A 12,628-nucleotide genomic window follows, 5' to 3' on the forward strand; every position below is an offset into this window, starting at 1 on the left:
TTACTGCATCACACTGCACTGTTTGTCTATCCCTGAAGGTGCTTTGAAAATGTGTGGCACTTTTTTGTTAAATGCTTTGAGATGTTTGGATTAAAAAAAGGGGCGCCTGGGTGGCTCGGTGGGTTGAAGCCTCTGCCTTCGGCTCGGGTCATGATCCCAGGGTCCTGGGATCGAGACCCCGCATCGGGCTCTCTGCTTGGTGGGGAGCCTGCTTCCTCCTCTCTCTCTGCCTGCCTCTCTGCCTACTTGTGATCTCTCTCAAATAAATAAAATCTTAAAAAAAAAATAGTAGGAGATACTTCTAATTATGATCAAATACTCTTTGTTATATATTAACCTATGTATGGCACCATACAGACATTTCAGGATAGTTAAGTAGACTAGTTCTTTCCTTTTGGGGTTTCATGATCTCAAACAGATGACATCAGCCTAGACAATGTATAAAAAGAAATTTAAAAAGAATTCAAAACAATAGATGATGCAGGATGTATTTACACAGTTTGCAAGATTTTATGCTCATTGTTTTTATGTCCCAGGTGGAGTTTGGAAAGTTTAACTTTATTTCCATATAAGGAAATAGTGCCTGGAGATGATTTTTTCTGAGAAAGTCCTTTTCATAATGCAATACCATTCTCCTTGCCCCTCCTTCCATTGTGCTCTGCACTATTCAAGAGACTATAATATCACTTAAAATAATAATCACTATCTCAATGTAAATAACACCCTTATTTGAAGGGAATCATTGTTTCAGTTCTAAAAATGGAGAAACCAAGTCACCAGAAGGGAAAAAGGCATGTTAGGTTATTAAGCAACTCCCATGTGTGCTTCCTGCCACATTTCAAGTCGTTGCACTTTTAATTGAGGCCTACCCTAATCACCCTATTTCAAACAGTAACCAGCTCCCTCCCCCCCTAATTATTGGCCCTGGTCGACTTTTTCTTTTCTTTTTCTGTAACACTTATCATCTGCTTAGTATATAATTTGCACTATATAATTTACTTCATTATGTCTATTGTTTATTGTCTGTCTTTTCCAAATTCTGCCGCCTCTTCCCTTCTTTGGAGTGGAAGCCAGAATCTTTGTTTTTGTTTAGTGATGTATCCCAAGCACCCCAAAACAGTGCCAAGTTCATAATAGGCACACAAATATTTATCAGCTAAGTGAGTTTAGTATAATATCATAGTATTGAGAATGTAATTTTGGTCTTTTCATTTTCTTCCTGGTATCATACATCCTAGACTTAGTATGCTTTCTTCTTTAGTTCTTGTGTACTCTGGTACTGGATAAGAATTTCAGAGTCCTTTTCAACTCTGAAAGTCAGTGAACTGCACATAAGTTAGTGACTATATTCAAATGGTCAAGTTATAGTTCTTTTCCTGCAAAGGACACTATAGTTACTGTGAGTTGATTTTTAAATTTTTATTGTTGAAGTATAGTTGACATACAATGTTATATTAGTTTCAAGTATACAACGTAGTGATTTGACAGTTTTATACATTACACAGTTCTCACCACACTAAGTGTAGTCACTGTCCCTATGACAACACTATTACAGTATTAGACTATATTCCCTCTATTGTACTTTTCACCTCTGTGATGTATTTATTTTATTACTGGAAGTTTGTCTCTCTTTATCCCTCTTACCTCTTTTGTCCACCTTCCCACCTCCACCTCCTTTCTGGCAACCACCAGTTTGTTCTCTATATTTAAGAGTCTGTTTTGTTTTTTAGATTCCACATATAAGTGAAATGATATGGTATTTGTCTTTCTCTGTCTGACTTATTTCATTTAGCATATAATACCTTCTAGGTCCATCCATGTTGTCACAAATGGCAAGATTTCCTACTTCTTATGGTTGAGTAATATGATTCTAGTATTTGAATATTACTGTAAGACTGAGGGAAAGGGAATTAAAACTGAAGAAAATGGCCAATCTTGTGTAACAGAGAAAGAAGTGTTTCTCCACAGAGGGAAGAAAAAAGGAAAATATTCAAGAGGGAAGCAATAGAATCAGACCAAGGAACCATATTTCATCTTCTCCTTGGATGATCAGCTGTTAATAATCCAGCTCCTTTGTGGGTTGCCATTAAATAAGTCTTTAGCAGAAGCACTGAAGAGAATAATTTTAACATAAGAGCAACATAGAAAATAAATTATTGAATCATTGATTCCCAGTATTTTTGCATTAGGGCCAAATAATGGGGATCGAATGAGTTAGGCTGGTTTTTTATATATGGATACTTTAAAAAGTAGCCCAGGTAATCAGAGAACAGTGGATTGTTTGAATCTGTGCCTTGTGAGTTTACAGTTTGATTGGTGAATCCTCAGTGTGCTTTACGTTTCTTTCTCTCCTACACCTCTGTGTTCCTCTATTATTTTTTTAAAAATTTCATAAAAAGCTGTCTGATCTATCCTCTCCAAACAACAGAGGTTTATTCTTTGTGAACCACCTCTGTATTTTACAGGCTGAGTATATGTGATAGCCCTATATCATTAAAATAAAGCTTAAGCCCATTTTGTGGCTTTTGTGTCTGAGCTTAAAAACTGTTAGAAGTAATTCGCTCTTGCATTCTTATACGCAAGGGCATGTAGCTTTCTCTTGGGTAAAACTTTTTTTTTCTTGGGTATTATATTAATCATACTTTTGCAGGTTTCTCTGGAGCGATGCAGAAATGATCATACCACTTTCCAGGGTACATTATTTTAGTTCCAGTTTTAGTTGATGTTCCTGGACATCTTTCCTATTCTCCTATGCTTTCAGTAGGAGTTTCAACCATGGTATCTCCTTAGCTTTCTATCACCTTACCCTGCCCACCTTGCCTTTTTATATAGAAATTATTCTTTTTTTAAAAAAGATTTTATTTCTTTAGAGAGCATGAGTAGGGGAGGGGTAGAGGTGAGGGGAGAGAGAGAGAGAGAATCTCCAGCAGACTGCACCCTGAGTGCAGAGTCTGACATGGGGCTCCATCCCATGACCCTGAGATCATGACCTGAGCCAAAAATCAAGAGTTGGACACTCAAGTGACTAAGCCACCCAGATGCCCTAGAACTTATTCTTTATGATGTGTCAAAGGCACCTATTTCACTGAAGTGCCTTCAATGCTCCCAATCCTTATGGGGATTGGAGACCTCCGTAAGGTCTTTTGGTAACTTTTATACCTCTAATATAGCGCTTATCAAGCTGATTGTTTATTTGTTCATCTTTCCTAGTAGACACTCTCTTTTAACTCCTCCTGCCAGTATCCAACTTAGTGCATGGCACAAAATTGAGACCCAGTGAATATTTCACAAACGAATGAATTGAATGTGATAGAAAAGAGAATTATTGTATTCAATAATTAAAAAATATATATATTATATATATATATTTTTAATATATTTGGTATATATATATATATATATTTGGTATATATATATATATATATATACCAAAGTTCTTTTGATTCACCTTATTCAATTTTTTGACTTTTTTAGTGATGAATTTAGAAGAGTGGAGATCATTAGGGAGATACCAAGAGAGGCGTCCAGGGGCAGCAGCCTGGGTGGGTGGGGGGCTCGGGGATACATGGGCCAGTCATGAGGGTCAACAAGCTCATCTGGGCCCATTTGGAGAATGGAAGGTGTATGCCAAGAAGACCAACTGGACCAGTATGAGACCAGTTTGCTTTTGTGACAGATTTCTTTTTAGGGGATTGTGGGAGAAAATAGACTTGTAGCTCTTTTTTGCCTTTGTCCAGTTTCAGATATTCCTGGTTTTTTCCTCACTTTTATCCCTGTGGACTAAAGCTCCTCCAGAGGACTTTTAGCCTGGTATGAGAGAATCCTAGTTGTGTCTTCTCATCTTCCTCTTTCTGCTCTCTTCTTTGTATCTCTCCAGAAGCCCTTTCACCCTCACACATCCCAGCATCCGAAAGTGGAAGGATACAGATGCTTTCTTGAGAGACGCTGTTCTCTGTGTGGGATGACAAGCTCAAAAAATTCTTTTCTGCTCCCCACCCTCACTGTTATCATTTATCAGTTACATGAGCCATGATTTTATAACAGCACAGTCTTAAAATGTTCCTTCTAAGTTTAATTTCTCTCCTTTTGGCCTTTTAAGGATGTGAATTGGCTTTAAGCCCTTGACTCCTTTTAGTATGGTCACGTGAGCCTCTTTGTAAATCTGCTACACCCATCCCACCCACAGGTCTGGAGACTTGTCTCTTTCCCTTTCCCCAGAACCTTAAAATACATTTTTAAGAAGTGATTGCACTGTAGCTTATTCATATAAGCCTTACCACCACCTCCTCTCCTTGGGTGGACTTTCTTACAAGAATTTGCTAGCTAGTTCCAAAAAGAGGTCTGTATCTCTATTTTTAAAGCATAAATCCTGTCTTAACTCTGGAGGAGAACTGATTTGGCTTGAATTTTCTCAGACATGGGAACTTTTAACCTTAGGTTGGTTTTTCAGATTTTTACAAGGGAACTCTGGGTCCCAGACAGCATACTGTTTGGAATTGGTTCCGTACTGGCTTCTGCCTACCAGCCATGTAAACTTAGATAAGTCAGCCATATGGCCCTCAACTTCTTCATCTGTGACATAAAAGGATTAGAGTAGATACTTTCTAAGGGCTGTTTAAGTCTATTCATATATAGTATTAGCTAATATGTATAGATCACTTATGCATCAGGCACTGTTTTAAGTGCATTCGCCCCAATAGAATAGCTTTAGTGAGATATAATTTACATACCACGTAATTTGCTCTTTAAATTATACAATTCAAGGGCACCTGGGTGGCTCAGTGGGTTAAACCTCTGCCTTCAGCTCAGGTCATGGTCCTGGGGTCCTGGGATCGAGCCCCGCAACGGGCTCTCTGCTCGGTGGGGAGCCTGCTTACCCCTCTCTCTCTCTGCCTGCCTCTCTGCCTACTTGTGATCTCTGCCTGTCAAATAAATAAATAAAATCTTAAAAAAATTGTACAATTCAGTGGTTTTCAATGTATTCACAGATATGTGTAACCATCACCACAATCAATTTTAGAACATTTTTATCACTGCAGAAGGAACCCCATACCATCAGCATTCACATTGTGTTGGTCCTTAATTCTCCCCCAGCACTGGGCAGCTACTAATCTACTTACGGTCTCTATAGATTTACTTGTTCTGGACATTTCATATAAATGGAAACATTTCTTTCACCTAATATTTTCAAAGTTCATTCATGTTATAGGAGGTATCAGTGCTTCATTCCTTTCGTGGCTCTTGAAGTATTCCATTGTAAATTTATCACATTTTCTCCCTACTTTTTTTAAAAATTGAAGTATAATTGACATATAATGTTATATTAGTTTCAGGTGCAAAACATTGATTCAACAATCCCATACTCAGTGCTCACCACATTTTATTTATCCATTCACTAGTTAATTGACATTTTTGGGCTGCTTCTGCTTTTTTGGTGATTATGAACAATGCCTCTGTGAACATTCTTAAACAAGCTTTTGTGTGGACATATATTTTCATTTCTCTTGGGTCTATATTTAAGGGAGGAATTTCTGGGTGATATGGTAATGCTGTTTAACCTTTTCAGGAATTGCCACTCTGTTCCAAAGTGGGTGTACTCCTTACATTTCAACCAGCAGTATATGAAGGTTCCAGTTTCTCCACATCCTCACCAACACTTGTCTGTTTTTTTGATTATGGCCATCTGAGTTGGTGTGAGATGACATCTCATTGCAGTTTTGATAGGCATTTCCATGATGGCTAGTGATGTTGAGCATCTTTTCATGTGTTTATGGCCATTTGTATATCACTTTGGAGAAATGTCTATTCAGATCCTTAACCCATTTTATAATGGGTTATTTGCCTTTTTATTATTATATTATTTATACTGTATTTTTATTATTGCTGTAAGTGTTCATTATCTATCCTGGATACAAATCTCTTATCAGATAAATGATTCATAATTATTTTCTCTCATCCTGTGGGCTGTCTTTTCACTTTCTTGATGGTATCTTTTGAAGCCCAAATGTTTTTAATTTTGATGAAGTCCAAACTTTCCAATTTTTATTTAGTTGCTTGTGCTTTTGTTCATATTTATGAAAGCTTTGCCTAGCCCAAGTCAGAGAGAGTCACTGCTGTGTTTTCTTATGAGAGTCTTATAATTTTAACTCCTAGATTTTAAGTAATTTTTGTGTTATGACACGGGAAAGAGATCCAATTTATTCTTTTGCCTGTAGACGTTCAGTTGTCCCAGCACCTTTTACTGAATTAAGGGCTGTGTATATCTAACTAATTTATTCTTTATAGCAATCCTTTGTGGTAGACCCTGTTGATTCCCCCAGAGAGGAAAGAAAGTTTCAGAATCTTGCCCCTGTTCACTCACCTATTGCATATGAAGGTCGATTGTTGAACCTAGACCCCCTGAGGCCATGCTTTAATCATGAATTAACTCTTAGCAACCTGCTTTCTTACTACCTACTTGCCTTTGACAGGGAAGAACTACCTTGAAAATAGTCATAAAAAGAAAACATTTTATTTCTTATTGTTGTGGTTATGCTGAAATGCTTCTGCTTTCTTAATCTGTCTGTGGTTGGTGAATTTAGTTAGTTGTAGCATTGGCTAATAAAAATTTAGGGTCACAGTTTCAGTTCCTAGTAGTTTGGCTACCAGGGCTTTATCACCTCCCTGACACTATAGTCAACCATATTAGTCTTAGTCACCAGAGAGATCAAGTTACCAGTTCCAGAATACCACTAGATCACACAGGTTCCAGCAGTGGTGGGCCAGGAGCCCTATTTCCCTCACACTCTAAAACTTTATCTTTAACTTTTCTAAGGAATGTTTTCATAAAGAACGCCAAGGTAGGAGCAGAGACCTGTTTTTGTTCGGACACTGCTACTTGGTGGATCTGTAGATTTGCCCTTACTTCATCTTAATTATGGGTGGGCTTAAACCAGAATTTTCTGAGTCAGTTCACTTGTAAGTCTTTCATAAAATTAAACATATATGAGTAATACGATAAATTTTTAAAAATCTGAGTCTATAAAAATTTTCAGTCTTTCTCAAGCTTACTTAGTGATTTATCTGCTGGAATGGACTGAGTACTGAATGCCTAGAGAAATCAAATTCTCCTTATTCAAGGTTTCAGTTATCCCCATCTTCTGTGAAGTGATTTTCTTTGGTGTCAGTAAAAAAAAATTTTTTTATTTGCCACTTAGTTTATACGCATTTACATGACCGCCACTTTATTCAGAGAAATCAGCCATGTTGCAGTGTAATAAAGCAGATATAGAACATCATCACAGTGGCTTGTGGTAGGAATGAATAAAATAAGGTGTGATTGTTGTCTTTCCCTCTCACCAGGCTGTAATTACCCCCAAAGCAGGGACATTTTGTCTTTTTTACTCACGGTTTAATCCCCAGGGCGTAGTATAAGACCCAATAAATGTTTTGAGTGAGAGAAGAACCTTAGAGACATTTTGAGGAGGCCATAGTATATTTCAAATAGGAGAATGATCGGTTGAACATTCAGTTTTAAAGTTGGTAGTCTTCTGTCTTAATAGCTAAGGGATTTGGTAGCCAAGGAGAAAGAAAGGAAAAAGCTCAATATGTAAATTACAGAGAAACAGACTGGGCAGTTAGGGTGAAGTTTAGTGTGTTGGTAAAAACAAAAAAATCAAGAGGAAGGTAGTAATGCCATAAATGTGGAGAGGAAGTTGAAGAATTTGAAGTGTTGGTAAGTTGAGTTTAATTAATAATAATGCCACCCCATTTTCAGATAGCTTTTTATGTTTATGATGTACTTTATTCATGATATGGCACTTACAACAACCTAGAAAGGCAGGTTGGGCAGGTGGATTGAGCCTCATTTTAAAGATGAGGAAGTTAGTTCAGTTTGTAATTTACCATGTGATTAATAGCTTATAGGTAATGAGATTGAAACTTGACCCATATATTTAAACTTCTCAGTATTTTTCTTATGTTCCCTATCCCCACCTAGTTTTCCCAAGCAAATATCCTAAGAAGAAAGTAAATGAGTTTAAATTTAATTAGGTGATCTTTTATCTGTTTTTACCATTAATCTAGGATGGAGCTGGGGAAAATCTAATATCCCCCTCCCCTGCTTTTTTAAAGAATCAGTGAATAGTCATCTAAGTACACATTTATCTTTACTGGGATTTTATTTCATAAAAACACTTTGAAATACTTGTGAGGTGACTGTGAAGGCATGTCATTGGCATAATCAGTCACTTTATCTAGCTTCTCTTGAGGCAAGAGAAGATGGAAGATTGGGCAATTTTTTTGTGTGGTGAGTCCTGGTTGACCACCTGCTGGCTACTGAACTGAAATAATGAAGTAGGTCCGTTCTGATGACCATGTTCTGTAGAAGAGCTGATCACTTACTTCAGCATGAGAATTCATTATTTTTTCTTGTTCTTCTTTATCCAGGTTTCGAAGGGATCACCTGTGAGCGGAATATTGACGACTGCCCTAATCACAAGTGTCAGAATGGAGGGGTTTGTGTGGATGGGGTTAATACTTACAACTGCCGCTGCCCCCCTCAGTGGACAGGTATGCCCACTGTGGCAAATCAGTTAGAGTAGGGCATGGATTGGTAACCAGAGGCAGGCTCTTACTGAAGTGGACATCTTTTACTAGGGTCTCTGTGTTACATCATTGGGTAGAGTGCTAACCCCATATGTTCTTCTATGCTCATTTTGAGAATAATATTTTCACAGATATGACTTAGTACCTCAGCACCACACTAAGATGCTATGGCAGATATGAGAGAAGAGCATTACTGACAGACCCCGAGGTCTGGGAAAAGCAGTTGCCTAGGATATAGCAAATACTTAATACATATTTGAGAGGAAAAGAACACAATTAACTATGAAAATATAAATGTTCTTACCACACTTACAAAAAAATAGGTACTATGCAAGTAATGGATGTATTCACTAATCTTATTGTAATCATTTTTCTACACACACTATAAACATATCAAATCATCACATTGTATACCTTATTTTTTCATAATGTATTCTTTAAATTTATACAGTATTGTATGTCAAAAATATCTCAGTAAAGCTGGGGAAAAAAAGAAACTACAACTTGTTAAGTTTCAGTATCGTATCAAAGAATAATAATTATATGAAAAGGCTATTAAAATACTCTTCTTTATTCCATCCAAAAAGTGAAAATATAAGTTACACACTACAAGAGTTCAGAGATTATTCATGGACAAAAATCTATCTTATTGCCATGTCCTATAATTATGCAAAGGGTTGGGCAGGCACCTTTGGTGACATTATATTTATGACAACCATCTACGTTTTTGTTTTTTTCCTTTTTTGTATTTCTTTTTGCACATGGGACAAGAATAGATTTTTCAGCCTCAGACATTATTCTTGCTTAATTTTACAACCTCTTGAAGTATCTGCTGTTGTCTTAGGCAGATTTTCCACTTATTTTTGAAGGTTAAGTGATTTTATGCAGACATTTGGTTCTAATTTCTGTTTATATCTATTTATCTAACTGAAAGTGGAAACAATTAAGAACTGATTAAGTGACTAAGAACTAAGCCTTTTTGAGAGAACTTGATGATTTAATGTGGAAACCCAAGAATAAGTTAATGTTATAAGGAAGAAACTTCAGGGGCGCCTGGGTGGCTCAGTTGGTTAAGTGGCTGCCTTGGCTTGGGTCATGATCCCAGGGTCCTGGGATAGATGCCCATATTGGGCTCCCTGCCTGAGGGGCAGCCTGCTTCTCCTTCTCCACCGCTTGTGCTCTCTTACACGCACACTCTTGCTCTCAAATAAATAAATAAAATCTTTAAAAAAAGAATAAGAAGGAAACTTGAACGCCAGTGAGGGATTTTGCCCAGGAAAGAAGTTTTGATGTTGGATTGCTGACGTTACTACCTGGTATTCTTTAGAATTTCCAAGTTGCTTTCCCTTATCTGTAGGAGCTAATTATTTAGAGTACTCTTTAGAGCTGAACACTATGAATATGAAAAGATTAAAAGGGTTTAAAACGTTGGTTACATGATTTCCTGCAAGGGCACACATTTCTGATTTTAATCTCCAAATTCTCCTTTTAAATACTTTTCCACTGGGTTTCTCTAGTATTGGACTTCCGTAGCATTTCTTCTTGGTGTCTTGATCCTAGGACTTTACTCCCAACACTCTGTGCTTTCTGTCATATTCTGTCTTCTCTTTAGCTTTTGCCATTTCTCTGATAGATTTTCTTTTCAACTCAAAAAAATTACTGTCAAGTTCATTACTTGACAGTAATAACTGAAAGGATTTAAATTTTTCTCTTAATGATCCTTACAGTGGTATTAGGAACTTGACCCCATCCTACTCTCTCCTTTCTTGTACATGGTACTAAGGGTTCTGATGCCAATGAAGATTAAATGATATGTGATTTCATTGCTGAGTTTTCTTTGATGCTATACTCCATTTCCTGCTTTGGTATTTATTAGGAAGGTGCATTCTTGGGGAAAGCTATCTCAGTGAAATGATATTTTATCAAAATTTCTTATACCAGAATGTTTAATACGTGCCTCTTTTTAGGAAAGTCCTTATAACATGTTTCTTTCTCCATGTGTTTTTGTATTTTCTAGAAAGGATAGCAGACTTTGGGGTAAGTTTAATGTGGCAGTATTTGTTTCTTTTGCTCTGCTGTCATTTAAAGTGACTCTCAGTCTTTGGCTTTCCACCACAGGTTTCCTTCCTCTTTTCACTCATGCAGATTCTTTGATTTCCAGTGTTTTTTACTGTCCACATCACTAACAGGATCAAGTCCGAGGTCCTTTCTCGGCTGTATGAATTCCTTCCTGGCCTCAACCCTGTTTGTTTCTCAGTCTTCTCATGAATCCAACAGCAGTAAGAACTGCTTCCAGTTCTCCTGTATCTACTGCATCCTGTGTCTTCACTCAGAGCATTCCTTTTCCACAGATTTTCCTTCTGTGTTCCTCTCCTTGTTATAGGCAGCCTCACCAGTTTTACCTGCCTGGCTCAGGTCAAGTGGCTGCCTCTTCAGGGAGCATTCTGTGACCTCTCTCCAGGATGAGCTAGGTATTGTCCTCTGGATTCCCTTACTGCATTGTACATTCCTCAGTGATAATGCTCACCACATTAATATTGGCATTATTATATGCTTGAAATGAGGGAAATACAACATTATAGGATGACAACGGTTGTTGGTGATACCAGTTACTACTGCTCTCTACACACCTTTGTTCTCAGTAGCATACAGTTGAACTGTTCGCCATCCCAGCCCTCATGTCATTCTGAGAAGAACAGAGAAAAAATTGGGAGTCTTAGGGTTCCTATTTCTACTGATACCAGAGCTATAAATTCAGATTAGTATTTTTTGCTTTATGCAAATTAAAGAAATGAGTGGGCTAGAGGCTGGGAGTTAACTAATGTTTGTTAGTAACCAAATACTGTGCTAATTACAATGTTTTATTTTGTGTAATCTTTGTGATAATTGTATTAGGGGTAGAGTTTATTAAATATCCTTTTTACAAATGATGATGGATATACAGAAGGGTTAAACAGTTTACTCTAGGCACAAAGTGGTTGGGTCAGGGTTTGAATCTAGTGTTGAACCCCAAGTCTGTGCTCAAATCTGTGGTCTTTTTTTATACAAATCGACTCTGGATTGTCCTTCTTTATTTTTACTTTTTAAGAATTTTGAATCTTTTTAATAGACAATGTTCAACTTGTAATTTTATTATTCTAGCATGTGGTGATTTATTCTTTACCTTTTTTTCCATTTTAGATATTTTCCTGGTTACTTTGGGATCAGAAGTCAATATTGAATGAATATTTTATATTCAGTCTGGAGATTTTTTCAAAAGCCTTATTGCAACTTTATTCAGACTTCCCCATACAATTCCCAGCTATAGAGTTGAAGCATGAACAGTTAGTTTGGTCTCGCTTTTGACACAATAGAAAAAGAAGGGTTGGAGTTAGTCTACTCAGAAGAAGTGAAGTTGCCAGGTATCTGAAAAAGAATGAATGGGATTGTATAACTGAAGAAACTAGGTGTCAGTTTGAAATAAAGGAGATTTGTGAATTTGCCATTTTTTAATTAAGTTTTTTATTTTAATTCCTGTATAGTTAACATATAGCATTATATTTATAAGTTTTTAATGAGAGGAGCCTGATAGGCACTATGTTGTTTTATAAATACATATACAGAGAAGGTTTGGTCTTTAGTAGCAAGTTCTGGGCTTCAAGATGACCAGAAATTTTTTCCAAGTCTTTCATGGTTTGATTTGGGATAAATGAGTCAGCTTCCTTTTCTTCAGAAGGCTTTATTTGCTATCCAGGGAACTAATATCTCTTAGTTACTTTACTGGGGTATTGGGAGAATAAATGGTGCAATAAAAAAACCTCTTAAGCCTTTCATTTATCATGTAAATTAAATTACATTAATTGTAATTATAAATTATACTTACAACTGTAAATTGCACTTATCATGTGAAACGTTCCAGATCTATGTTGTTTGATACTGTAGTCATTAGCCATATTTTGCTAGTGAGTATCTGAAGTATGACAGGTCAAACTGAGATGTGCCACAGCTATAAAATACCTGATTTTGAAGACTCAGTATGCAAAACAAAAGCAAAATGTCTCAG

General features: G+C 36.8%; 1 protein-coding gene across 8 annotated transcripts in view; it reads left to right on the plus strand.

Moving 5' to 3' along the window:
* The window catches only part of NOTCH2 (notch receptor 2), a 195,294-nt gene that overhangs the window by 111,069 nt on the left and 71,597 nt on the right, over positions 1-12,628 (plus strand). For all 8 annotated transcript variants that reach the window (XM_032303040.1, XM_032303045.1, XM_032303046.1 and 5 more), the window contains one exon: positions 8,428-8,550. In XM_032303040.1, the coding sequence (XP_032158931.1) occupies positions 8,428-8,550 (123 nt within the window). The remainder of the gene's footprint in view (positions 1-8,427; positions 8,551-12,628) is intronic.

This window comes from Mustela erminea, chromosome 10 (genome assembly GCF_009829155.1).
Source record: "Mustela erminea isolate mMusErm1 chromosome 10, mMusErm1.Pri, whole genome shotgun sequence".
NCBI lineage: Eukaryota > Metazoa > Chordata > Mammalia > Carnivora > Mustelidae > Mustela > Mustela erminea.